We start from the raw sequence: 26,054 nt of genomic DNA, 5'->3' as shown, positions 1-26,054 counted from the left end.
CGCCGCTCGTTTGGCACAGAAATCACAGGAAATCGAGGCAGGAATCAAGAGCTGTCACCTGAGGCTCGCAGCGCTATTATCTCAAAGCGGGTGGCTGGTGTTTCTGTCAAGGAATTGGAGGCTGAATTTGGCGTTCACCGGAACACAATCACCAAGACAGTCAAGCGGTGGGAAACCCACAAAACTGTATACACCCTACCTCGAGATGGTCGTCCAGAGGTACTATCACGTCGCAAGAAACGATTGCTATATCGAATTGCACAAAAATCCCCTAAAATTGAGTACAAACAGATGCTCAAAGATGCCGGGCTCCAAAACCGCAACCACCCCCCTTCAACAATGACCATTGCACGGGAGCTCCAGAAACAAGGCCTTAGGAACCACCGTTGTGCCCAGAGGCCCAAATTAAAGGCAGATCATGCAGCTTTACGGCGCTGATTCGCAAGAGAGCATCGGAATTTCCAATGGAAGCGACGGGTTGTCAAGTTCACAGACGAGTGCTCGGTTCAACAGGGCTCAGGCCAGCAAGCCGAATAGTGCTTTCGATTTCCTGGCGAGAAATATGACCCCAAGATGATCACAGAGAAAGAGAAGGGCAAAAAGATGTCACAGATGGTATAGGGGGCTATTTGGGTCACTCCAAAGGGAAGAGTAGGACGCTCCCCTTTAATTATCATGGAGAGGGACTTTGCATCTAAGAAGATGGGGTATTCAGGAAGAAGCTACACTAAGACTCTTGAAGAAGGACTCCTCCCTTAGTACTTGCCTGGGCACATCTTTGTTCAAGATAATGCGCCAATATACAACTCCAAATACACCAAGAACTGGCTTGAAACCTATGGTATTTGGACGCTCGAATGGCCGCCTTATTCACCGGATCTCAACCCTATTAAGCACATGTGGTGGGCTCTTAAGAAGATGGTCCACAAGCTCCACCCAGAGCTAACCACGATGGGCAACTTAGAAAAGGACTAGGATGCTCTAAAAGCTGCATTAAAGGAGGCATGGTTGAAGATACCCAATTCACTAATCCGGAACCTGATTAAGAGCATGCCAAGACGTTTAGAGGCTGTACGGAAGGCGAAGGGCTGGCAGACAAAGTATTAGGCTCCAGGAGGCGTATATGTATCATAAACACCAAGAAATTCGATATAGAACTTCAAGGAAACACCTCCTTTGTATTGGAGAGCAACGGGGTCGAACTTTGATTTTCCTGCTTACAAAGCTATGCACACAGACTTCTGTCAACCGACTGTAGCATATCACCTCTCCAGGTCTCCCGCCTAAAATGCTGCAAGCAACGCGCGCAAAATGCATACCAGACGACTCTTCCCACTTTGCAATGCCTTCATCTGGCAGCACCGACCTCGAAGACGTCAAGATATGGCTTGAGGCCGCCGCAACAGGAGATATCTCCACCCTCGACCGCCTCTTTGACTCTGGCTTCGATATTGACTACAAAGCGCCTTACCCCCATGGTTTCCAAGACAGACGACAAGACTTTTGGTCGACCCCACCAGCGCTTGTGCTCGCATCACAATGGGGACAAATAGAAGCCGTCCGTTTCCTCCTGGCCCACGGCGCCGACATCGACAATAAAAATGAATTTCCTCTTAGTTATCCGTCCGCTCTGTTGTCCGCGGCCATGGCTGGCAACGTCGAGATCGTCAAGGCGCTTGCCGCGAAATCGGCGTGCAAGGCCTCCCATGGCACCACGCATCCCCATGCCGAATGCGTGAGTGTGAAGACAGGTCGATCGAGGCGGATGGGTTCACAGCAGCCCGTATGGAGGTTGTGAGAGTGTTATTGGAGGATGGCTACGACCCAAATGTAATGAACGAGAACAACATAACGGCTTTGGAGTGGGCACTCCGGCAGCCCGGAGGAAATATGGAAGTTGTCAGGGCGCTGCTCGACTACGGGGCTGACCTCAATTTCATGAGGTCCCTTCCTAACAATCCGATGAATTATGCTGCTGCACACTATTCAGTAGAATTTTTAGAGCCGCTTCTGGAGAAGGGAGGGAGGATGCAGAATGATGCCGGAGAGTACACTCTGCTGCACCTTGCGTCGCAGGCTAACAGATTGGACACTGTGCGGATGCTACTCGACCGAGGATGCGATGCCGAAGCAGGTAAATCCATCGGCACTACAACCATGTTTGGGGCGAGACCAGGTGCCATCAAGTTGCTGATAGAAAGAGGGTTCAACTTGGAAGCACGGTCTACGGTGTATAGAGGCATGACTCCTCTCTTCTGCGCAATACATGGCTGCAGCACAGAGGTTATCGCATCTTTGCTTGATGCAAGAGCAGACATTCACGTCTCTGATGATAACGGCAACACAGTGCTCCACGAAATCGGTTCTCACATCCACGATACATATCTCCCATTTGTCAGTTTGCTTCGCTATTTGATCAGTCGGTGAGCGAACGTCAACGCAACAAGTTATCTTGGCGAGTCGCCACTTCATGCCATGATTGGAGCGTGCGGGGCGAACGTTCTTCGGTGCAATGGTTCAGAGTCAGCAGCTCTTCTGCGGAAGGCATGTCCGAGCTAAATCACCGAAGGTGTGACTATTCTACTGGAAGCCGGCGCAAGCGTTCACTCCAGTGACCAGAACGGGAGGACTGCTCTGCATGTAGCAGTATATAATAACAACATCGAGGTAATTGACGTCTTGGTGACGGCTAGAGTCAACGTTGTCGCGAGGAGGAATGATGGGTCTCCACCTCTATTCGAGGCTGTGATGACTTTTCAATATAGGGCCGTGGAATGGCCGTCAGTGTTCATTATCGATACACTCGTTGAGGCTGGAGGAGACATCAATGCGAGAAACCGAGATGGCAAGACAGCTCTGCACTGCCTTGTGGAGGGCATCAAACCAGGATGGCTGAACGGCTTTGGGTATCGGAAGACAGCCATGTGTCTCTTCAGCAAAGGGATTGGCCAGAGTATACGCGACGCACAAGGGCGAACAGCCAAGGAACTAGCTGAGGCTCTTGACAAACAGGATTGGATAGAGCTCCTAACAAGCAGCGAAACCTCCCCAAGAGCAAAATAAGCGCTGCAGCCTTGGACCATTTCAATGCACAAAGTCCTTTCCTAATTCATTTGATTTCCCAGAAAGTCCCTGAGATCAACCTTATCAACTGTCTTACTCTACTCTCGGCCTTCCTGATTGGTTCATTGCTCTTGGGCCGTATTTTCATGCTGAACATCGGGGTGGGTTCAGCTTTTTCCAATATACACTTAGATGACTGCGGGAATACCGTCAATCAGGGCCACAACGGAGGAGAGGTGAAGATTGCGTTTAGGACTGCGCTGTCTGCTCCTAACGCGGCGGCAATCCTGACAAATGGATCCAATCCTGACTTTGAATATGCCATCGACAGGCTCTCCACATACTCTCAATGCCCATTGGAGAACACTAACACAAGGATGATTATTGAGGAACTCGTGGACACATTAGCCGTTTAGGAAAACCGGAAAACCCTACTGCTCAAGCAGAATGTAAGACACCATTCTAGCAACGTAGCTACCATTCTCAGGAGCTCTCGAAAGTTTCTTCTGGTTGATAAAAGAGACTCCAAAACATTTCCCAAATCAAAAATACTCTTGCTAATACGTAACAGGAAAGAAGAAAATATAGTCCAATCTTTTGCCGGATATCTGTGTGCGTCTCAGATTTGCGATAATTGGTGGTGAAATACGTGTTTGCCCCTGCATAAGGAATAAGTCCAGAAGTGACGATAACACTTGAAGCTCTCCACAACCATCGTTCCGTAGCAGTCGGGAACACATTGTTCCAGCCAAGGCAGTACAGCGCCCCGAAAATAGTTCCTATTAGAATAGATGCGAAATCTGAATTGTGGAGAACGGTCCCGAAAATGATGCCGAATATGCCAACAACGTTATCGTTTAATATGTTGTCAGTAATCTTTCTTCGCGTATTGTTGCCAGCGCCGAAGGGCGGGAAGAAATTAGTGTGTATAAATGATGTGCCACCAAATATGGCTAAGTTGTGTTCGTCGTTCGGCCTTATCCACCGGAGTTGATGGCGTGAAGATACCTCAGGGACTCGAACAGACTGTGGTTTTGACCAATAAAAGACGTAAGCAAAAGTCGTGCAAATGCCATAGGTGCAAACCGCAAGCTCCAGCTGAGATACGCTTAGGTGGCTATACAGCCGAGCAATAACGATATACGCCAGAACGATGATAGGCAAGAGAAGAAAAATCTTCGCGAAAGGGGTGTTTTTGCTCTTGTCCTCGATGTGTGCAGTTGAAAACTGTGGAGGCTTTTTTAAGATGCCAAATTCTTGGGCCAATAGAATTTGTGTGGCATTAAGGTAGATCTTGACTGTTTCTACCGTAAAATCTTCCCTATTCATCGAAGTGCTGGGTTCATATTCCACTTCTTCAGCCCCGGGCGTGTCGGATGTGGATGATGGAGCTGAGTCCGTGGGGCTGACCGCTTCCGTTTCGTTCTCTTGGTGAGACAGGGATGGTGAGCCTGCACCTCCGGTGCTTTGCATTGAAGTGAGCTCTATAGCTGAAGATAATCCAGCGGTACGTGCCTGGCGTGATGAACTTTGGGACGCTTCTTTGTTACTCCGGAATGGGAATGGGATTTTGATGGCGAGAGTCCGCAGGCTGGATAAGAGGTTTCGGGGTAATTGCCGAAGGGTTTCTGCTAATGGTATGAAAGCAGGCTGCCGAAAATCTATTTTCATGCGATTCAGTGTGTTGACCGTTTCTTGATCGTACTCCGCATAGTATCCTTCAGGTCCCTCCTCGTCTCCTTTAAGTTCTTGAAAATTTGTAAATTTCACTCTCCGGAACTGGAAAACGAAACCACCCATGTTCGCAAAGTGGACCTGTGTCCGGTCCCATGACTGCATGTCCCCTTTTCCGTAGTTTCTTAGAATGCTTTCTGTCTTTCTTGCATGCATCCAGTCACTAAAGGCAAATCCGACTAGAGCTTCTGGGGCTATAATCGCGGCTGCGGTCCACTTCATAGGAGAGGCTAAGTCGTGAAAGACTGTTTTCGCCCAGTGTTTCCCAGATCTGTCTCCCTCTAGCCTCTGCTTCAGAATGTTCAGATGAAGTGCTGCCCAGGTGCTTGCAATAAGGGCTGCACAAGTAGTACTGAGAATGGTGTTTGTGCCACGGGTACGAGGCGACGGAACAAAGGTCCAACGAGGCGTGTCGTCGGCATCCTGAGGAATAGGAGAGGCGCGGTTGAGGAGAACATATAGAGCCAAAACTAAGAAGAGAGTTATAATATTTGGCATGTTCTGTTCTTGTTGTTGCCGACAGGCGTCGGGCCTATAGACTGGTCAGACAGAAGTGCCAGCATTATCGTCTCAGCAATCTACATGCCTACGGTTCACCAGAGGACTGATCCACTCTATTTGTAAGCTGTGAGCCCTGCTTACCACTACTGGAAGCCCCTTGATATATGTTCGGAAGTTAAGACGAGACGTAAGGCTTGTCCCCACAGGGTTCGGGCGTGTCCTCGAAAGCTGGTGACGGATATGCTGCCGTGCTGGGACACTCCCGGAAGCAGTGTCCACTCAGTGTCCACTCAGTCGGATAGGTATCCCAAGCAATGGTAATCTGACTTGATGGAGAGAAATGCGGGTGCAAGCTAGTATGATCTTCTAGGACTGTGAAGGAAAGAAGAGTCGTGAAAGCGGGGCGGATATTCGAGGTCTGAAGTCGACCAGGCTGAAACTCACGTGCTGTACGTACACCACCAATCATATCTAATCGCTCCATTCGGCCACACCGATTTCTAATACCAGAGAATAATTCTAGGTCCACTCGCCTAGCACTGTTCGACGTGCTTCAACATAATCAAAGTAGTCTGGACGGAACGTAGATCAAATAATCTAAAACCCGTGAGTCAACTAGACCCCTAGATCAACTCCGCCCACAGGCCCCCGTCAGTATCTAGACAGCATTACGTGTTTTGATAGCGATATCAAGCAGACTACCGTGTCTTACTCAAGCTCTCTTCAGCCTAGCCTCAACAATCGCCTGCGCACCCACAGCAAACGGCCAAACCTTCACAATCTGCAAGCCTGCCGCATCCAGAATCCTCTCAAACTCTTTCCTCGTCTTCTCTTTCCCCGTCAGCATCATCATCAGGAAATCCATCCAGTACACCATAGAATCATCCCCCAAGTGAGTCTTATCAGGAACCACGAAATCACCAATTACAAGCCTGGAGTCCGAGTCCATTGCGCTTGCGATATTCTTGACAATCTCAATGCATACGGGCTCGTAGAAGTCGTGGAGGATTCGGCGGAGCAGGTAGATGTGTGCGCCTATCAGGTGTCCCAATCAGTGATGCTTTAAGAATATGTTGTATGGTGTCAAAACGCACCTTTGACCGGCTGGGGAGTGAAGAAATCGTGCTCCATCTTCTCGATATTCGGGATATCCTCCTGTGCTATTGCAGCCAACACGTCTGGCCTATCTTGGAGAATCATCTTCGCGCCGAAGCCAGCTGGTGCTTCTTTCTGGACGGACATGAGCACTTGGCCGCGTCCGCCACCGACGTCGACGATGAATGGTTTCTGTGGTGAGGCTTCGACTTGGTTTTTGAGAGCGGCGAAGGGGAACATGCCTAGGATTGGCATCTGTTGGTCCATCTGGGTGAGGGTCTAGGTAGTGTCAATGTGAATAGATACTAAAACTATGATTTAAGTCTGGAAAACGATGTTGGCTGATCTTATGCCGTGCAGCTTGTAACTCTCTCACCTGGTTGAACATATGAAGTCTATCTGGATCATCTGAGATGACCTGATAGTAAGTCATGCCTTCTCGGTCAAGGGCATGTGCGTATGGACTCTTTCTAAGATCGAAAAGATCTTCCTTAGTGTGCGTCTTGAAATAATCGGGGAGCTTTCTCATCACGAGATCTTGATGGAGTCTGGTGGAAAGTCAACGTCTCTGCTTGAACCATGCGCAAAAGGCTTGAATGAATAGTATTTCGGGTACGTTGATAAATGAAATCGAACTCACACCATTTGGAAAAAGTACTGGCTGGTGCCCGTGATGTATGCGAGCGATTTGGCGTTGTGGGCATAGACATCCGTTTCTGGCTCCTCGGCGATTCCTTGCACGCAAATGACCCTCATGGCGCGAGCTAACAGAGGCAACTATATTAGAAACCCACACTCAGCAAATCAGTCATATCGGGATTACTCACTGATAACAGACTCATCAATACCAACCGCATCCGCAAGCTCCTGCGATGTGATAGTACCCTCAGTGGGAATCTGTTGCAAGGCGCCAGTAGACACGAGGAGGTTCATAGCAGCTGTGGTATGAATCTGAGAACCATTGGTTACTCCCGTGCGGTATCACGACCTATGATGATATTTCTTACGGTATCCCACTGCCTCAAGATCGGATCCATAGGCCCTTCTAGGGTCAACCGCATCTTGTCTAATTGCTTCAACATATCCATTTGAGTAAGATGATCGCTCTTGTATTCCTTTGCAGTCGCTAAGAACTGCTCCGCCGCCTTGATGAGTGCCGAGTGGTTGGTAGCCATTTTGTTGGGGTGACGTTCACACCGGAACTTTGGACGCTTTGGAAGTGTCGTATGATTATGGTGAGTACAGTGCAAAATACTAGACTTGATACTTGAGTGTGTGGAAGTATCGATGATTTGGCTTGGACGTGTTAATGTGTATTGATAGTGAAAATGTGCGGACTGGAGGGTGCTTGAAGGATAGAAAGATATCGCGGGGGTTGGGACGCTGTTGCAGATAGATTAGCCGCGGACATGGGCTGATTTGTTCTCTCCCATACCTGCGCCTGTTACGTTGATCCAATGCCCGTACAGCAGGCTCTAACAAGGGCCTAGCGTGAAAATCCGAAGACGCAAACGCAGGCACTCGCAATTATTTTCAGAAACCAAACACCGATACCGAGTGCATTTGAAGAAGTTGAACCGCGTTAAACTGTCTTTTATATGCTACACGCCGGTGCAGCCACCACGCTTTTACAGTATTCAGATGGAAGCAGAATAGCTAAAGCACTGTGGACACTCCTCAGCCTAGGATGGTAGACGCCGCAAAATAAGTCGCAGAAAGGACCAGGTATATTGACTCTCTCACTCTTACCCACGATCGTAAATCATCGCTATATCAAACCCTGTAACGTACAGTATCAAGGCTTTGGATTGCCTACCCCGAGCTCGATGTGAGTTACCTCTAGTGTCTCCATGTCTAGGAACACTATAATCCCAGTCTCGGAATATTTTGGAACGGAGATCAAGGTGACGGTTTGTTCGAGTGGACCTGTCTCTGTTCTGAAGTCGAATTTCGGCATATTGCCCGCGAAGTAGACATGAGGACATTCTTTCACAAGCAGAGGGTCATCTTCTTGGAAAGGATAACACCCTACAAGGCTGTTAGCATTGCCACTTCTGCAGCCTCTCGGTATGGAAAGGTATGATATCAAAGCACATCTAGGGGAAATGGTAAGGGAAACGAAATATACATACACAGTGTATCTGGAGCAGTCGGTGCGATGCACCTCCACCTCAGCATCGCATCCATAATGTCGAGTGTGGAATCGACATCCAAGTATTTTTGCACATCTGTAACAGTTTGACCTCCAGTACCTAGAAATCTCCACCCATCGATATCGCCCTCCCATGGATTGGAAACGCTGTCGAAGCCGAGATGTGGGTCATTTTTCAATGCAGGCGAGTTCGCCAGGGCGCGACTTTGAGGAAATAGAGCAGCATGTAAAGGCTGTTGTGGAATGGCTACGCTGGCAGGATCTGTAACACCGGGGAGTAGAGTGACTGGGAGAGTTGGTAGAATATCACTTAGAAACGTGTCTAAGCGTGCTGTGGGAGAGGCATCGTATGCAGCAGAATCGTATCCATACTTTTTGTGACCTTTCTTTGCGACAACCTCTTCACGAGACGGTATTGGAGAAGAGTGAGCCAAGCTGCCACCAGCAACTATGAGACGACTGATCTTCTTGCTTCCGTCTGGTCTTGATGGGTGCGAGCTCTCTCCTATTAGGTATTCCGTAAGCATAACAAGGGCTAGATCGTTGCCAGAGTCCCCGGAAATTTCTAGCCCACTGATTATAGCAACTCTGTCGGCCCTTGGTCTCTTTTGCTTGACTTTTCCTCCTGACAAAGCTAGGCTCGCTTCATCCTTTTCCCATCTCTCGGGCTGTCGGGGTAAATCCGCGTATTTGGTGTCAATAACATTGAAGACCCCGTCGATGTTTTCGTGGCCCAGAATCGCAATCACACAGCCCGTAACAAGGCCAAGGGTGTCAAGACCATCGCCAATAATTTTCAATCGTCCAGACTCATCCTCAATCATCATATCAAGCTTGCCATCGGTGGTGTATCTTTCACGGGTTGGGGGCGCTGATATCCAGTGCTGAAATGCAAATTAGCCGGGGTCTCTGAAATGGATTCAAAGAACTCACGTCTTTAGAGATATCGTCTAGGACGTTTGGTTTCAGAGGCATATCAACAAAGACAGTTCCAACAACCCAGCTAGGTATGCCTTGTCGTACATCAAGGACTCGGTCCACATGCTGCGGGGTGTCTGATCCAATCTGCAGTGCGACTCGATCAGTATTGCCTTCCATTGATCAAAATTGTGCTCAGTGAATTCACCTTCATGCTGCCCCAGGCCTCTTCCGCTTGTTCCTCAACGGCCGGCTTCAGCTGAGCCAGCCGCAGGAAGTACATGTCCGCATATTGTTGCTGGTAGTGTTTGTCTGCGCCTCTTGGAAGGTCAAAAGTATGGAGGGGAGTGTAAGCTGATTGGGAGCGCTCGTTCGTGGAGAAGTCTGTTTGGCTGGCGCAGCGTTAGGCTTGAGGCTATCGAGGGGTACGCTCCGACTTACAATGGCGAACATTGTCTAAAATCACCGCTTCCGTCGGCCATAGCTGTTGTTGCAAGTTATAATACAGCTTTGTTGGGTTGGCATAGTAGTGTGGGGTGGAAATGTTCGAGGTCGACGCGCGAAGACCACTCTACGCGATGCGCGTCAAAAACCGGGGTCCCAGACCTCCAATGAATGGACCAATCATCAGTCTTGCGAGGCAAATATTTCCAAATTTTAACCACGAGAAACGGGTTTTATTTGAAGCAGGGCGATACGCGGGATGGCACTGTTGTAGTTGTTGCTTTACCTCGTAAGTAAATGATCGGAGGCGTTGACGACCAATCTTCTTTACCAATCGCACCTTAATCAACATACCTCACATAGGCTGCTCATAAGGACTTAAGCAAATCAGATAGATTCTAGAGAAACCACGTCTTCAACCGCGAGATAGAAATAATCATAAATCATTGCAAGATTATATTATATAACCAGAAATACACCTTTCCTATCCTTTCAAGTAGTCATCCTCCGTCCAGTACATCCCAGGTATCCAGTATCCAACCATCAAACCCTTACTTCCCCTCTCCGGCATTCTTCACGCCCTTCGCAATATCCTGTCCACCCTTCTCGACCCCCGTCGCGGCATCCGCAAGCCCTCTCGCCACGGGTCGTCCAGCGCTGCCCGTCGCACCCTCAAGTGTCTCGCCCAAGCCACGGCCAGCGGCGCCTACGATACCGCCCACGGTGTTTGTGAGGCCGCCAACGGTGTTGCCGATAGTGCTGGTGACGAATTTGACACCGGACGTAACACCGGATTCTTGTTGGCCGACAGGCATGATGTGTAATGGTAGATTGCTCGGAAGCGGGTTTGTTGGTAGGGCTTATGGTTCTCTGGCACGAGAAGAGTGTGTTTGGTATAGTGCGTATTGTAGATGGTTTGATTTAGGCGTTGTGAATAATTAGTGGTGTTTCCCAACCGTCTTTATATCTCCACCACCATGTCTGAAACCATATGACGTCACACTAGATCTCGTCCGAGCCAGGGTGCGGGTACCGCAGCAAGATCCCAGCTACGATGCGCGTTGCCAAGTTTGCGGGATCGGATCGTGGCCCTTAGATTGGTGTGCGCAGGGTCTTGCGCTAGAAATGCAACGTCAGCCTTCTGGGCCTTGGATTTGATGGATGACAGGGGCTGGTGGAAGTGGGTGGTAGGGTCGTGATACTGGACCGCCCGTACGCCTCTGACGATGGGGCTGCATTTCTTCTAGGCAGCGCGTGGGGTGGGCGGTTGTCTTTCAAGGGATAATGAACAGCATAGCTTGGGAGACGAATAGGAGCATGGGAAGGCGAAGCCAGTAACCATTTCGTTTGAACGTGAGCTTAGGCTATCGAATGGCTGGATAGCTTGACTACAGTATCTTCCATCTCATGCCACCGGGCTAGCTCGTGACGTGTAGGCAAAAGACAGAAAGTAGAATGCTTCATGATCGTACTGGAGGCCAACACGGTTGCGTACTGAGTGAAGGATATAAATACTCAGATATGTCCCGTCAGGATGTATCTGGAGCGCGCAAATTCAACGATCGACTCTCAGAACGAGCATATCAAGGCAAAGCTTCAGGGCAAAGAAAGGCAAGTTCAAATACTACTCGAAAGCATGTGCTTCCGAAACAACCTTCAATACAGCTGCGGTTGCTTGTCTCAAGGAACTCTTAGTCGGTGCCCAGATTCGCTAGCCGGTAAGGCTTGTGGTTACAGTGTATACACTCAGTACACTGGCCCATGCTGGATGCATATAGCGGGCTAAGGTAAGACGGGACTATGCTGATGCTCTGAAGGACCTGTAGCTGAGGCAAGTCGGGTTTAAAGAGCGTCATCGGGGCTCATATTGACGAAAACAAGTCTCAATCTCGTTTGACAGTATGCAACCCTACTTTCTCTTGTAGGAAATTGACAATGTCATCAATCTCCTCGGGCTCCTTCCACCAGTGCCCAAACTCGTACGTCTTCCACGTGACAGGGACTTGAAGTCGTTCTAGAATGCTGTAGGCTTGCTTCCCCATATGCAGGCGGACTTTGTCATCCTCGGTGCCATGGCCGAGAAAGACGGGAACTTGCGAGAACGCTGGCGCTACGCGGCCATCCAGAGGCAACATAGACAGGTCGCAGATATCCCTCGCAAAATTCGCGGCCCGAAGTTGTTGCTTCGAGAGACTGTCTTCGTCTTTCCCTTCACTACCTCCAAAGGGATCATCGTCTTGTATTGTGTCGTATGGCCACGTTTCGGCTCCAAGATCTCTGGCTAATGGTAGCCATCCACTCATGCCAATGAACGCCGCAAAAGGCAACCGGCTTTGCGACTCTGTCAATCTGTCCTCCACCTCCCCTTGCCCTGATGGTACGCCTGGTGAGCTAAGCAAGACATGTAGCCCTATAGCACAGCCCTGGCTTAGCCCAACAAGCACCACGTTGTTCGCCCCAACAAGCTTTGCCTCCTCCTGTATCAAGCCCCGTATAATTCCACTGCTTTCCCGCAATCCATCGTACATGATTTCTTGCCTCTCGGTGGGGTTATCTAACGAGGGGTTGTCGAACCATTGGCTAATCCAGGCTCGGTTATAGAGCGCAGCTCGACGTTTCTTTGCCGTGGGAAACACGAGCTTGACGCCTGGGAAGAGCTCTTGGAGGGTGTGGCCAGCAGAGGTACGGGCGGAGGAGAAGCGAGGGCCGAAGTCGTGTGCATTGCTACCGCGGCCATGAAGTACGATGAAGGTGTGCGTATGCGTGGTGTTGGAGGGTACGATGAGGGGTATTGAGTCGTCTCGAGGGGCGTCGAAGGAGCTTTGAGGTGAGGAAGATGCTGTGGCTGCGGGCGTTCTGCAGAGGAAGCTGTTCATCATGTTCGTTAGCATCTCGGGTTCATACTCCGATTGACTCTCAATTAGCTGCGCCATTTTCAAAGTAGCTCCTATGTAGTATGAGTTCTGGGGGTATCGTGGTATGTAGATGATATGGGTATCTCGGCACCTCTACCTTTGTACGAAGTAGATCTCCGCTAGTTCCAAAACTCTATCCCAACCACCCGCTAAAAGTATTCAATTAGACTTCTGTGACCGCCTACTACTCTCTCTTGTATTCTTGTAGCATTTAGCACCTAAGACGACACTTGAATGGAAGTCAGAGTCTGCGGCTCTTAGGTCAAAATACCTTTGTACCTCCGGGGTCACATCGTGAGTGCGATTCAAACAAGCCCAAGTCATTCATCAGGGCAGTTATTAGTTGACCTACTTGTGTCGCTCAAGCTCTCTATTTGATCTAATAGTACTAGGCATATGTCTGCATACATGGGGGTCCACTGCTGGAGTCCTAATGCATTTTCAGGAACTTAATTGAAAAGTGTGAAATTGAGCGACCTGTAAGACCGCCAGGCCGCCTTAAACTGCCTTATCAACTTGCACTCACATTACTGTATAACTATTGGACTGCGAACTACTGCTTAAACAATTCAAGATTGATAGACGTAGATTCCCGAAATACATTCTGGTCATAAGCCAATCCATTTTGAACACCTACGTAAGATACAGAATTCCAACTAGGATAGGCTAGAACCACAGCAGTCAAGTGTTAGTTGTCTATTAGTTTAGTTTGATGTAATCCCGATCACGTTCATTGACGTATTGAAGTATCCTCACAACTACGCAGTGCTCAAAATAGTGAAAGGGAGTCTTCACAAGCAGATGTTGCATTCGAACTATTATAGACATCCTCTTGCCTACCCAAGCTAGCTCCCGAGGTTCAAGTGCTAAAGCCGTAATTATTTGCTGCGTGCCTAGGTAAATACTCCAATTACCTCAAAAAGTGACCGCCAAGTCTCACATGCAGAAGCAAGAATCCCAGGCCGCATTATCGATAAGGGAAGGTGCAGCAGACCCCAGCAGGTGATCGCATTTTTGAGTTCAACGATTCAACAAGCCAGGGCGAGCTGTTGGCGTCGTTCAACACCTCCGCGTGCCCGCTCCGCTTCCCCAGCCTTCTAGCCTCCACATTTCTGATCTTCCCCGCTGAATGCTCAATCTGCTCTCCACGACCGTCAGAGGGATTTCCAGCCCCACGACACAAACAGCTTTTCTCGTACACCTCTTTCGCCACAACTTTCTGACGCCGACGTCACTTTCCCAGACGTACAACACTCAGCACAACATGGCGACTCTAGGAGCCTTGAAGAAGCACAAGGTGACCATTGTAGGGTCCGGCAACTGGTATGCATGCGTGCACATCTAGCAACATTTCGTCCTGGCTAATTACAGTAGGGGCACCACAATGGCGAAGCTTGTTGCCGAAAACACAAAAGCCCACCCCAGCCTGTTCGAAGAGACCGTGCAGATGTGGGTGCATGAAGAACAAGTCACCATTCCCAAGGAGTCCCGACACTTCGACCCTGCCTCCGAGCTGGCCAACAAGCCCCAGAAGCTCTCCGAACTGGTCAATAAGCTCCACGAGAACGTCAAATATCTCCCGAACATTACCCTCCCTCCCAACGTCATAGCGAATGCCGACATCGTGGACGCCTGCAAAAACTCTACAATCTTGGTGTTTGTGTTGCCGCATCAGTTCATAGCGCGGGCTTGCGACCAGCTGAAAGGCAACATCGTGCCGTATGCGCGAGCAATATCCTGCACAAAGGGTGTGGACGTCTCTGAGAAGGGCATTCGTCTTCTCTCGGAGTCGATAGGGATTCGTCTAAGCATCTACTGTGGAGCTCTCTCTGGAGCCAACATTGCCTCGGAGATTGCCCAGGAGAAATACTCTGAGACAACTGTTGCGTATGATCCTCCCCCTCTGGACTCGCGTGCCCCCACACCAAAAGGCTCTCCTACTTCGTCGAACGTTGACTTGATCTCTCCGAGCAACCCCAATCCGTCTGCTCGCTCTGCCAGACTGCAGGCGCTACCATCAGAGTACCCGCCTCTTTCCCACGAGAACGTCCGCAAGCTCTTCCATCGCCCATACTTCCATGTGCGTCTGGTCTCGGATGTGGCAGGTGTATCTCTCGGTGGCGCCCTTAAGAACATCATCGCTCTAGCTGCGGGCTTTGTCGATGGACTTGGTTGGGGCGACAACGCGAAAGCTGCCGTGATGCGCGTGGGGATCTTGGAGATGGTCGCGTTCGGGAAAGCATTCTTCGAAGACTCTGTCCATGCCAGCACCTTTACCGAGGAGAGCTGTGGTGTTGCCGATGTCGTGACTAGTTGCATGGGCGGCCGCAACTTCAAGAGCGCAAAGATGGCTATTGAGAAGGGGATCAGCATTGATGAGGTAGAGAAGACGCAGCTGAACGGACAGAAGCTGCAGGGAACGAGCACGGCGTATGAGGTGAACAGCTTCTTGAAAAGCCAGGGAATGGAGGACAAGTTCCCATTGTTCACTGCGGTTTACAGTAAGTTCAAATTCTTGTCTTGATGTTATACCCTTGTAGGTTGGCTAATGAAACGTAGATATCCTTGAAGGCAATGTCAAGCCTGAGCAGATCCCGGATCTGATTGAGTCCAAAAACTAGGTTATTGGAGTAGGATATCATTTTATCAGCATTGCATAGCACGAGAAGGACTTCGGGAGGTAAGTGGGATAGGATTGGCAATACCCTTGTGTTGGCCTTGGGCGGAAATGCACTTTGACTAGTAGCGTTCGTAGAAATTCGATGAAATACCTGCAGACATTAGCACCACCATGCATAGCGAAATACCCGTAAGCATCCATCAGGCATCCACTCCCAAAACAGCTCCTGCGACAGGGGGTGGTTGCATAAAATACGTGGTGCTCAAAGAGCCATCAGCTTGGCGGGGATCCGGTTGGCCAACCTTATGCCCCGCTAAAGCCGACGCTTGTGGGGACGATGTCCCGTTTCGCCATCCCAAAGTTCCCCATCCTTCTTCTCTCACACCTCCCGCAACATGGCGTGCTTGAATGCCGTGGCCACGGTGCACGGCGTGCTAACAGAAGGCACGCAGCATGTCACAAATGGCGCTTCTTCGGCCTGCTCGAAGACTTTCCTGGATTTCATTGCATCGCAACGCCCCACGTTCCTTGAGCGCGACGACTTGATGCATGTAGACCTCCCCGAGCGCATCGCATCAAAATCCTCCAACCAGCCACGTAGAAAAAGACCGTCGCCTTCTCCAGGACCCGAATCCTCTGGCTCGACCCAGGTTCTGGGCCCAGATGTGGAGCTCTCTCATGTCGAGTCCGGTATCGAATCGCCACAGAAAAAGAGACGCCTGAATACCACTCTTTCTAACACCGCTCGCTATACCAGCATCGTTCTCGCCAGAATATCTATAGATTTGGTAAGTCGCAGTACTGTTCTCGAGTTCCTCGCTTTTAATACAATCCAGCATTTCCCAAAAGGTCCCTCGCTATTCTCCAACACATCTGTTTATGAACCCCTCGAGCTCTCTCTTCGGGACTTCACCCGGGTCTCTAAGGAGGCGTTTTCCATCACTGTTTCAGCTGGTTCTCAACCTGGAATTCTGCTCACCGGTTCCTCGATATCGTTGAATGAGATCGAGGACCACATGAAGAGGGCCTTGAAGCTTTCTTCGCCAAAGGGCAAGGCCACGCCTATCGCATTCTCACGCTGTATCATACAGCCACCCCGAGGTTCTCGACCGTGTTTCCGACTTGAAACTCAGATCGGATGGAACGTGGGACTCTCAGTCGTGGATTCTAGGGGTCTTCGAAGGGAAGCGGTTAGTGATTGGGAACTTCTGAGCCACTACCTTCCTGCCGAATCGACCCGCGAACACACTCCGTGGTCACTACAGGACTTTTACGAGAGTGTACATGTTCCCGCGATGGATCGCGAAGTTTCTTCTCATATACAGACTCCATCACTTGAGAGCAAGCTGTACCCATTCCAGCAGAGGGCCGTCGATTGGCTACTGCGACGAGAGGGAGTGAAATTCAATGGCCTGGAGCTGGAGCCTTGCCAAGCATCTGGCAAAGCCGATATCATCCCAGCTTCTTTCCACGAGACCAAAGACGCCATGGGGACTCGATGCTACGTTAGTCAGACAAGAGGCATGGTCATGACGGATGTTTCTGCGTTTCAAGAATTGCGTGGAGGCATTCTTGCCGAGGAAATGGGCTTGGGCAAGACGGTTGAGCTCATTGCTCTAATCTGCCTCCATACCCGCAGAATGGCCACAGGGACCCAGTTTGTCGATCAAATTACCGGAAATAAGGTTACAGCTACTGGCGGGACCTTGATCATCACCCCAAATTCGATTCTACAGCAGTGGAAAAACGAGCTCAGCACCCATGCCCCTCATCTCAAAGTATTGCACTATCAGGGCCTGCCAACAGGATCGGCAGACAAGCCAGGCCGAAGCCCAACCATGGACCAGCTACTGGAATATGATGTCGTCCTCACGACATATCATGTTCTTTCCAAAGAGGTTCATTACGCCAACGCGGCGCCAAAGCGAAATATGCGACATGAAAAGAGATTCGAACCACGCCGGAGTCCGCTAGTTCAGATTTCATGGTGGCGTGTTTGTCTTGACGAAGCTCAGATGGTGGAAAGCGGAGTTAGCAATGCTGCTACTGTAGCCAGGCAGATTCCTCGCTGCAACGCTTGGGCAGTTTCCGGTACTCCATTGCGGAAGGACGTCCAGGATCTTCGCGGACTCCTCATATTTCTACGATACGAACCCTACGCTAGCTCCAGACAACATTGGAGTCGGGTCGACAAAGCCACTTTTAAGCAGATCTTTGGTCGTATCGCGATGCGCCATACGAAAGACAAGATCCGACATGAGTTGAGGCTGCCTGCTCAGAAGCGAGTAGTCATCACCGTTCCATTTACCACCATCGAGGAGCAGAATTACTCAGAATTGATCAAGCAGATGTGCCAGGCGTGTGGCTTCTCATCAGATGGGAAGTTCTTGGACGATGATGGAAACCCGTGGGATCCGCCTGTTCTGGAGAAGATGCGAGAATGGCTAGTACGTCTCAGGCAGACCTGTTTGCATGCTCAGGTTGGTCGTCGGAACCGCAGGGCACTCGGTCGCGGAAACGCCCCCTTGCGCACTGTCGAGGAAGTTTTGGAGGTCATGATCGAACAGAACGACACTATAGCGAAAGCTGGAGAGCGTGAGGTGGTTCTGATATCGCTGGGGAAGGGTCATGCTCTTGCAAACGTCAAGCCTGACGAGCATCGTAGTGAGAAAGCGCTCGAAGTCTATCTCGCTGCTCTGAAGGAGGCTAGCCGGTTCGTTCAAGAATGTCGAGATGAGCTGGAGGCCGAGATTGTGAAGCAGGGGGCCGCATCCATCGCGAGCGGCCGTTCCGTCTCCGTTGTCGCTGATCAAGAAAGCGACGGCGAAGACAAGAACAAACAAGGCGAGGGATCTGAGCGCCTCGCGCGGCTAGCAACCATCAAGAAGAGTCTTCGATCTGCGTTGGAATTGGAGCATGCCTGCAATTTCTTTGTGGGCACATCTTACTACCAGATCAAAGAGAATAAGAACTTGACGATGGCTGAATCTGAAGAGTTCCATCAGCTGGAAAAGTCTGAGACGGAGTTTTATGCAACGGCGAAGGCAATCCGGAAAGAGCTGCTACGCGAGTCGCAAGAAAGCGCCATGAGACTAATGAAGAGGATTGAAGCAAAGGTGGAAAAAGAGAACTTCGCGAAAGTGCCGCACATTAAAGAACTAACAGACTATGGAGGAATCGAGAACCGCAAGGTACTTGACATGATGGATCGTCTCACCGATGTGATGAACAACCAGACTGCGCAGATTGACGAATGGAGGAAGAAAGTAGTCAGCATACTACTTCTGCCGCTTGTTGATGAAGACGAGGGCAAGGAAACTACTGGAGACGAATACGAAGATTCCACCAAGGCCCAAGACGATCTCTACGTCTACATCGCTGCTCTAAGAGCGATTATTGCGGACAGAAATCTTGCGATTACTGGATTGAGTAACGAGTTGATCGACCACGAGATGCTAACTTCAAAGAAATTCGCACTTGAAGGCAAAGGGCATGCTCCCGAGCTTACTTTGAAAATACTAGACATCCGCGAAAAGCTGAAGCCTACTGCAAAGGACGCATCCCTCAAAGGAGCAATCTCATTGGTCCGAACTCTGGTCACAAATCTTCAATGGCAAGCGGATGAAGGCAACGATCGCGCACGAACGGAGCTGAAGATTGTTGAAAAGGAGCTGGCCAAAATCCAGGCAATATCAACCTCGCAGACCAAAGCGCTGGCGGAACTGGAGAAGGAGCAAGAATTGTTCCGAACAGCGATGAATCGGCGATTGGGGTTCTACCGTCAATTACAGCACATCTCAGATACCGTGGCTCCGTGGAAAGAGGAGATGGACGAAAAGCTAGATATGGTCGCTCTCGCGAAACAGCAGAGACTAGAAGTGATGGCGAAGACCAACTTGACCAGGACTAAAGCCAAGCAGCGGTTCTTACTCCATCTGCGAGAAGAGAACAAGCAAGAGGGCGAGCGAATCTGTGTTATCTGCCAGTCGGAGTTTGAGAATGGTGTGTTGACCATTTGTGGACATCAATTCTGTAAAGAGTGCATTCAGGAATGGCATAGAGCTCACCGCACATGCCCGGTAAGTCAACGTCTTTCTAATTTGAGTTCTGTGGCTAATATGAAAGGTTAGATCTGCAAGCGGAAACTGCACCCCAACGACTTCCACGATATCACTTACAAACCGCAAGAGATGAAGGCGCAAGAGGAAACGCACGAAACCGAAAGCCAGTCACTACCGTCTTCTCCCGGATCAGCACAAAGCTCCATCTACTCTGACATCAGCAGCACCGTCATGAACGAAATCAAGAACATTGATCTCACGGGAGCATCATACGGCACGAAGGTGGACACGATTGCAAGACATCTTCTCTGGATTCGCAAGAACGACCCTGGAGCCAGATCCATCATTTTCTCCCAATTCAACGACTTCCTCGACGTGCTGCGCAAAGCATTCGAAGGCTGGAACATCGGCTGCAGCAGTATTGGCGAGAAGCACGGGATCGAGAAGTTCAAGTCTGACGCTAGCACCGAATGCTTCCTCCTAGATGCGAAATCGGACTCGTCTGGATTGAATCTGGTCAACGCGACGTACGTGTTCCTCTGCGAGCCGCTGATCAACCCGGCTATCGAGCTTCAGGCCATAGCGCGAGTTCACCGGATCGGACAGCAGCGGCCTACGACAGTGTATATGTACCTGGTCAGCGACACGGTGGAAGAGGCCATCTACGACATCTCCGTTTCGCGACGCCTAGAGCATATGAGTCAAGGGCGTAAGGCAAACTCCAGTGAATCTAGCTCGGGCACAGCGACGCCAAGTCTACAGGAGAACGCGATTGATGCGGCGAATTCGCTGGAGCTGCAGCAAGCCCCACTCAAGCAGTTGATGCGTAAGAAGGGCGATGGGGAGGTAGTCAGGCAGGATGATCTGTGGAAGTGTCTCTTTGCTAAGCCGCGCAAGGATCAGGCGGAGCCGAGTGCTGCGGCGCAGACACAGGTAGATCGGCATTTGAGAGCTTCGGCGGCGGAGGGTAGGGCTTCAGCGGCAGAGGGTTGGGCTACGGCGGCAGGGGGTAGGGCTTCGGCGGCAGGGGGTAGGGCTTCGGCGGCAGAGGGTAGGGCTTCGGCGGCAGAGGGTAGGGCTTCGGCGGCAGAGGGTAGGGCTTCGGCGGCAGAGGGTAGGGCTTCGGCGGAGAGCAGGTGGGCAGGCTTCTCTCCACTAGAGCTGGCAAGACACTTGTATGGAAATCCTCACTTTATTTAGGCATGTAAGGGGGCGGAGTTGTTTTGGGAGGATTCTGGGGTGTAAGATGGCCATTTTTACATAGACTTGGGTTCGGTGTTTCTATTCTAGAAGTGAATTAACACTCAGTTCCCGTAACGATGCATGTGCGGCATTCGTATTGTAGCGCTGGAGTGGCTAGCTGAAATGTGTATCGCTTTATTTCCCCAACCTTTCAATCTTGGGGTTGCGGCCGGCCTGTGCCGCTCTTGTTCGCCCGCAATTCACCCCATGATTACACGAACCAAATAAACCCGCAAATCTTTTGGCTGTCACTCGGATTTGAACTAGAATTGGGGCTCTAGTTCGAGTCCGAGGGGCAGTTGGGAGGTTTTTTGTTTTTTGCCTTCTATTTTTGTAAGGGAAGTCTATTCGCCACCTTGATACTCGTCGCACGTACATCACCATTTAAGCTGTATTCTGGATCTTGTAAGTAAGTATCTAGATCACATGCCGATCAAGAGTAACAGCTTTCCTGTCTTCACCTGCTTCATTTTATTGAAGAGTGCTACGCTTCGTTAACATCACATGATGCATGGCCACGTGACGTATAGCTTTTAATACGAACACCAGCCTCAGCTGCGTACAAAGGCTGTCTGACGGACAGACAGCACTTTACGAGCCCTATACAAGAGCCCGTAGCGATAGGGTTGAGCTCACCAACGACCTCTCCCAATCCTGGCCAGCACAAACCCGCCCGTTTCCAACCAATGCCTCACGCAGAAACGTAAGGATCACACCTCGTAAACACAATCCCAGCCACACGAAACCGGAGAAACTTTCCCCGAAAAAGCTGCAGCTCAGCGACTGACGAGTCGGGTCCGCCGGCTGCACGGCCAGCGCGAACGAGGCGACGACTTCGGGGACTCAGCACAAGCTTTTGCTAAGGGCGAGCTTGGCGGGGCTTGATTGCGAGTGCGAGGGAATTATTGTGGGGACTGCCCCCCCTCCGACGGCGGCGTGTCGTTCCGCTTGCTGGAGTGGGCGCGGGCTTTCATCTGTCACCCGTCTGGCCGCCGGCTGGAGTTGGAGGCTCCGGCACCGCGGTGGTGGAGGGCGAGAGGTAGCGCTGCTGGCTCAAGCGGATGCCTGGCAGATGGAGCTGAGTTGGCGGCTGCTGTTGTGAGGTGTGAGGGAGAGGGACGGCGTCGAGGAGCCGGACCGGTTTCCTGCACGTTTGCTGCGTGTCTCGGCGGCACAGATGCGCACAGATGCAGAACGCACGCCAGGCAAAGCTTGAGGGCGAGAAGGAGAGCCAGCGCGGCGGAAGGCCAATGGGAAGCCGTCCACTGCTGTCGACGCAAGCTTTTCTGGTGCACTGCTCTGGACAGGGGGCCACAGGGCCATTCCATCCCCTCCCGTCGCTCAGCTGTGAAGACACGACCATTTCGCTGCTCTCGTTCTGACCGTCTCTTGCAGACGCTGCTCCCTCGAAGCACCAGACGCGACGAGCCTCTTCCGCTCTGTCCCCGCAACACCCAGCTTTCCAGACCCTCAAAATACCCCTCCCCGCCTCTCCCGTGGACCGTCTGCCAGAACTGCGGGCCCGTCATTCCTCAACGTGCCTTGGCAGCCAAGCAGCAGCGGACTCGCCCAGGTGCTTGTCTCGGCATCAGCGACATCGTGCATCCGTAAGTGCTCCGCCTCGTTTTCCCCAGACGTCGTGCGATGCCAAACTACGACCCGACTTGTTGCTTTCTGTCGCCCGCAACATGGGCCAAATGCACTCTCTCTCCGCCGCTCGAGTCCAGACCCTACGACGACACCACCTCGAGTCCGCCAGCCGGCTCCTTCTCGTCCCGCTGTCGCCAATTGCCGCGCTACGACGACACTGTCAACGACGACACTGTCAGACCTGCCGCTGACAGCAATACAGTAACAACTCTTTCTGTGTCACGCTTCAGCCGTTGTTACAAGCCCAGGCCATCTTTGTTACGCTTGCGTGGCCACGACCCCTCCGACCTCGACCGCCCCCCACTTCTACATCCACCACGTCCACGTCCACTTTCGAGTCTCTCGTGCTATTCAACGCGGCTAGCCGCATCATGTGAACGGCGCACAGGAGCATGAATCCCCCGGTTGCCCATCCCTCGCCCTCGCAAATCTCGACGCCTACGCGGTCGCTGCTCTCCCGCCTAAAGTCGCCCCTGCAGTCCAAGACGCGCAACTTCACCGAGTTCTATATCCAGGCTGACGACCCCCATCGCCGATATTCCCCGGGCGATGTTATGACAGGAAGCGTCATCCTGAAGGTGTTGAAGCCGTTCAGGGTCACCCATCTCGTGGTTTGTTTGCATGGATACGTGCAGGTGTTTAAGAACCCGAATTCCCCGGGCGATGGCTTCCGCAGCTACAGCAGTACGATCGCGTTGGGTAAGGGGAAAAAGTCGGCGAGTTATTTTGGGAATGGCTTTGCGTCGCTGTTTGAGGACGAATACGTGTGTTGTGGTGAAGGGAGGCTCGCTGAAGGAGTCTACCATTTCAACTTTGAGCTGGATTTCCCGTCGAAAGGACTGCCGAGCAGCATTGATGTGGGTATACTCGAAATTGGCATCTGGACAATCGGCTGACATGCGTAGTTTGAACGCGGCACTGTGTCGTATATGCTCACTTCGACACTGACTCGACCCACGACTATCTCCCCCACCACCTCCTGCGACACCAAGGTCTATCTGATTGAGACTATTGATATTGCGCCTATCCACGACCCAAAACCGCGGACCATCACGTTAGAGGCAGTCTCGCGCGGAGGGAGGAAGAAGAGGAGCGTCAAGACGGTCACATCGACATTCAAGTCCCCGCAAAAGAGCAGTGACAGCTCCGAACCCGCCCGGAATAGCAGGGTGTCCGAGCTAGGCAGTGTGGCAGGAGAAAGCGACACGCCCGACAGCCCTTCCCCGAGCGACATCAGCTTCGACAGTCAGCTCAGCAGTGGCGCCGGAACCGAGTACGGGGTTCGGTCTGTGGCCACTGCTGACAGCGCGACAGTCGTCGGGAGCAAAATATCATTGCGGGGCAAGTCAATTACTGCGAGGATCGAGATCTCGAAAGGTGGATTCCTGCGCGGGGACAACATACCGGTCAAGATTTCTGTGGAACACACCAAACACATCAAGAGCGTGCGGGGCATCATCGTTACACTGTATCGGCAAGCTCGTGTTGATATGCACCCGGCTTTACCCGTTGCGCCACATAGTAAAGGCGACAAGACGAAATCGGAGGACTATTACCCGAAGTCGAGGACTGGTCTTGGCGGCTTGTCGTTGTCTTCAGCTGGGTCTAGCCATCTGTTTCGGAAGGATCTCTCGCAGTCTTATGCTCCCCTATACGTGGACCCCAAGACACTAACAGCCGAAGTCAAGTGTTCGGTTAGAGTTCCAGACGATGCGTTTCCCACCATCTCGTCCGTTCCCGGTGCTATGATCAGCTTTAGGTACTACGTGGAAGTGGTGGTTGACTTGCAAGGCAAATTGACGGGCCTCGATAAGTACTTCTCGAACAGTGGTCTCCTCAGCGTCCCGAATCTGTATGGTACTACCCCAGAGATGGGACGGGCCGAGGACGCCAATGGGAGTGTATTTGCTGCATGGGGAGGCAATTTCATCGATACTGAATCCATTCGACGCGATAAAAGCGTCGTCTGCTCCGTTTTCGAGGTTGTAATCGGTACGAAAGACAGCGATCGGAATGGCAAGAAGAGGCAACAGCCACCCCCGGAACCTGAGCCGAGCGTTGCCCAAGACCCGTCACATAACACTCAGGACATACCCCTGGCGCCCGGCGATCCGAGATACTATCCTTCCCTCGAGGAACAAGAATACTACGGATATGAGCACCAGGACCATTATTACGGAAACCACACCGAAGGCGACGGCTATCAAGAAGGCGATTACCATGACGACCAGTACCACTACAACGAATATGACGACACATTACGACCCTCGCACTTCCATCCACCTAATCACGTCCCCGAGGAAGACCTGCCTGAAAAAGAACGGCTACGAAGAGCAGAAGCACGGCTATTACCCAGTCAGCCCCCTGAAGCCCCCGGAACGTCTGCACAAGCATCTCACACCATCCCCCCCTCGGCACCTGTCATTCCAGACGACGACGCGCCGTATCATCCCAGCCCGCAACACCAGCATTGCGAAGACGACGATACGAGAACGATACCGGGTCGTTCTAATCTCTCTTCAACGCCAATCCCATCAACGCCGTCTACTGTCATCGCAGCCCCTCAATCACACAGCCAGGCCGTACCGAGCTACTCGCCGCCGTCCAACCCGACTCATCGTCCGCACCCGGAGGATAAGCAAGAGCTGCAACGTCGCAGGCTGCAGATGGAACGCAGCAACCCCAACGACGTCCCCGACGATGTCGGCGAAGCGAGTCGGCCGGCGCAGCCGGTTATCGCGCCATCCGCGCCGGTGCTGGACGAAGAGGATTTAGGGCAGCAGGGGGGGCAGTCGGATTTGCCGCGGTATGAACGATGATTACCTCGTCGACGGTTATATCCACTCGGCGCTTGTGTAGGCTAGTGGGGAATAGGCGTTTGTGATCTTTTTAGCATCTGGGTTGGGCGGATTTAAAAACATTTTTTTTTATCTACGCATAGGTTTGGTTTTGGGTAGGCACAGGCGCTTTTGTGACATTGTGGATGTGCAACTTAGCCGCGATTTCGGCTACGTGGGGTGTGTTGTTAGAGGGTGCTGTTCGGACCTCGAATTAGGGGTTTGATTGGTTGGAGTAGGAGTAGGAGTATTAGATACCCGAAAGGCTGGGGATGGGGATGGGGAATGCAATATGCAGTCATTATTGTGAACATCCGACCCCCCTTTCTGCTGCTGCTTCTGCGTGCCAGGCTTTCTCACCGCTCATTCCTTGCACTCTGTATCCCGAGGACGTCTGTCAAGCCACTTGACCCCCCTCCACCGCCCTTCCCCCCACCCCCGAGCATCACATGTCTCACGTGCCTGTCTCTCTCTCGATTTCTTTTCTCTCTCTCGGTATATATAACCCCCCAACCCCCCCTGCTGGGGGTTGTGTCAAAACGAGAAAGCGACTTGCGATGGTTTGGTGTGGTGCGGTGCGGTGCGGTGGGGGGTTCAAAAACGTCAGTTACAAGCCACGTGGAGTGGGGGGTTGGTGTCAAGCAGCAGATTACAAGTTCCGTATGGAGGGGTGGAGGGGTGGGTGGTGTTCGAAAAGTCGAAGAAAAAGGGGTGGAATGGAGGGGAGGGATTTTGGGGGGGAGTGGTGATAGTGGTGAGCATCCGGGTGTGAAGATGTTGGAGAGCTTGTCGATTTCATGGGCGGACTTTGGCGAGGAGGAG

At 51.5% G+C, this 26,054-nt stretch overlaps 9 protein-coding genes across 9 annotated transcripts; 3 read left to right on the top strand and 6 right to left on the bottom strand.

Annotated features, from left to right (window-relative positions):
- Positions 1-3,070: 3,070 nt before the first annotated feature.
- BDZ99DRAFT_442287 (uncharacterized protein) lies at positions 3,071-5,295 on the bottom strand (the record flags this gene model as incomplete). Its single annotated transcript, XM_033717805.1, has 2 exons — positions 3,071-4,612; positions 4,844-5,295. The coding sequence occupies 2 exons, from the start codon at positions 5,293-5,295 to the stop codon at positions 3,547-3,549; spliced, it is 1,518 nt and encodes a 505-aa protein (XP_033576902.1). The 3' UTR covers positions 3,071-3,546.
- A 474-nt stretch (positions 5,296-5,769) lies between these two features.
- Positions 5,770-7,625, bottom strand: BDZ99DRAFT_462571 (o-methyltransferas-like protein). The gene is made up of 6 exons (XM_033719874.1): positions 7,401-7,625; positions 7,221-7,344; positions 7,034-7,157; positions 6,770-6,941; positions 6,393-6,672; positions 5,770-6,333 (listed from the first exon to the last, which is right to left on the bottom strand). Exons 1-6 carry the CDS (start codon positions 7,566-7,568, stop codon positions 6,011-6,013), a joined length of 1,191 nt encoding a protein of 396 aa, XP_033576901.1. The 5' UTR covers positions 7,569-7,625; the 3' UTR covers positions 5,770-6,010.
- A 312-nt stretch (positions 7,626-7,937) lies between these two features.
- On the bottom strand, positions 7,938-9,982 carry BDZ99DRAFT_415901 (DNA polymeras-like protein subunit delta-2). Its single transcript, XM_033716772.1, has 5 exons — positions 9,905-9,982; positions 9,672-9,855; positions 9,479-9,610; positions 8,526-9,429; positions 7,938-8,421 (listed from the first exon to the last, which is right to left on the bottom strand). The coding sequence occupies exons 1-5, from the start codon at positions 9,943-9,945 to the stop codon at positions 8,189-8,191; spliced, it is 1,494 nt and encodes a 497-aa protein (XP_033576900.1). The 5' UTR covers positions 9,946-9,982; the 3' UTR covers positions 7,938-8,188.
- A 377-nt stretch (positions 9,983-10,359) lies between these two features.
- BDZ99DRAFT_299957 (uncharacterized protein) lies at positions 10,360-10,887 on the bottom strand. Its single transcript, XM_033714188.1, has one exon. The coding sequence runs from the start codon at positions 10,720-10,722 to the stop codon at positions 10,459-10,461; it is 264 nt and encodes an 87-aa protein (XP_033576899.1). The 5' UTR covers positions 10,723-10,887; the 3' UTR covers positions 10,360-10,458.
- A 903-nt stretch (positions 10,888-11,790) lies between these two features.
- On the bottom strand, positions 11,791-13,232 carry BDZ99DRAFT_487936 (alpha/beta-hydrolase; the record flags this gene model as incomplete). The annotated part of the gene is made up of 3 exons (XM_033722871.1): positions 11,791-12,173; positions 12,327-12,707; positions 13,175-13,232. The coding sequence occupies 3 exons, from the start codon at positions 13,230-13,232 to the stop codon at positions 11,791-11,793; spliced, it is 822 nt and encodes a 273-aa protein (XP_033576898.1).
- A 667-nt stretch (positions 13,233-13,899) lies between these two features.
- On the top strand, positions 13,900-15,596 carry BDZ99DRAFT_462568 (glycerol-3-phosphate dehydrogenase-like protein). Its single transcript, XM_033719873.1, has 3 exons — positions 13,900-14,145; positions 14,197-15,323; positions 15,382-15,596. Exons 1-3 carry the CDS (start codon positions 14,087-14,089, stop codon positions 15,441-15,443), a joined length of 1,248 nt encoding a protein of 415 aa, XP_033576897.1. The 5' UTR covers positions 13,900-14,086; the 3' UTR covers positions 15,444-15,596.
- A 2,070-nt stretch (positions 15,597-17,666) lies between these two features.
- On the top strand, positions 17,667-20,512 carry BDZ99DRAFT_415891 (uncharacterized protein; the record flags this gene model as incomplete). The annotated part of the gene is made up of 2 exons (XM_033716771.1): positions 17,667-19,521; positions 19,573-20,512. Coding segments are annotated over exons 1-2 (2,790 nt in total), but the record flags the coding sequence as incomplete, so codon positions are not given.
- A 1,203-nt stretch (positions 20,513-21,715) lies between these two features.
- BDZ99DRAFT_476161 (uncharacterized protein) lies at positions 21,716-22,108 on the bottom strand (the record flags this gene model as incomplete). The annotated part of the gene is made up of 1 exon (XM_033722043.1): positions 21,716-22,108. The coding sequence occupies one exon, from the start codon at positions 22,106-22,108 to the stop codon at positions 21,716-21,718; it is 393 nt and encodes a 130-aa protein (XP_033576895.1).
- Positions 22,109-22,949: 841 nt separating this feature from the next.
- On the top strand, positions 22,950-25,544 carry BDZ99DRAFT_498161 (uncharacterized protein; the record flags this gene model as incomplete). The annotated part of the gene is made up of 2 exons (XM_033723564.1): positions 22,950-23,159; positions 23,301-25,544. 2 exons carry the CDS (start codon positions 22,950-22,952, stop codon positions 25,212-25,214), a joined length of 2,124 nt encoding a protein of 707 aa, XP_033576894.1. The 3' UTR covers positions 25,215-25,544.
- Between the last annotated feature and the right edge of the window lie 510 nt (positions 25,545-26,054).

Source organism: Mytilinidion resinicola (genome assembly GCF_010093595.1).
Source record: "Mytilinidion resinicola strain CBS 304.34 unplaced genomic scaffold BDZ99scaffold_9, whole genome shotgun sequence".
In the NCBI taxonomy this organism is placed as follows: Eukaryota; Fungi; Ascomycota; class Dothideomycetes; order Mytilinidiales; family Mytilinidiaceae; genus Mytilinidion; species Mytilinidion resinicola.
This window is presented reverse-complemented; position numbering and strand designations above follow the sequence as displayed.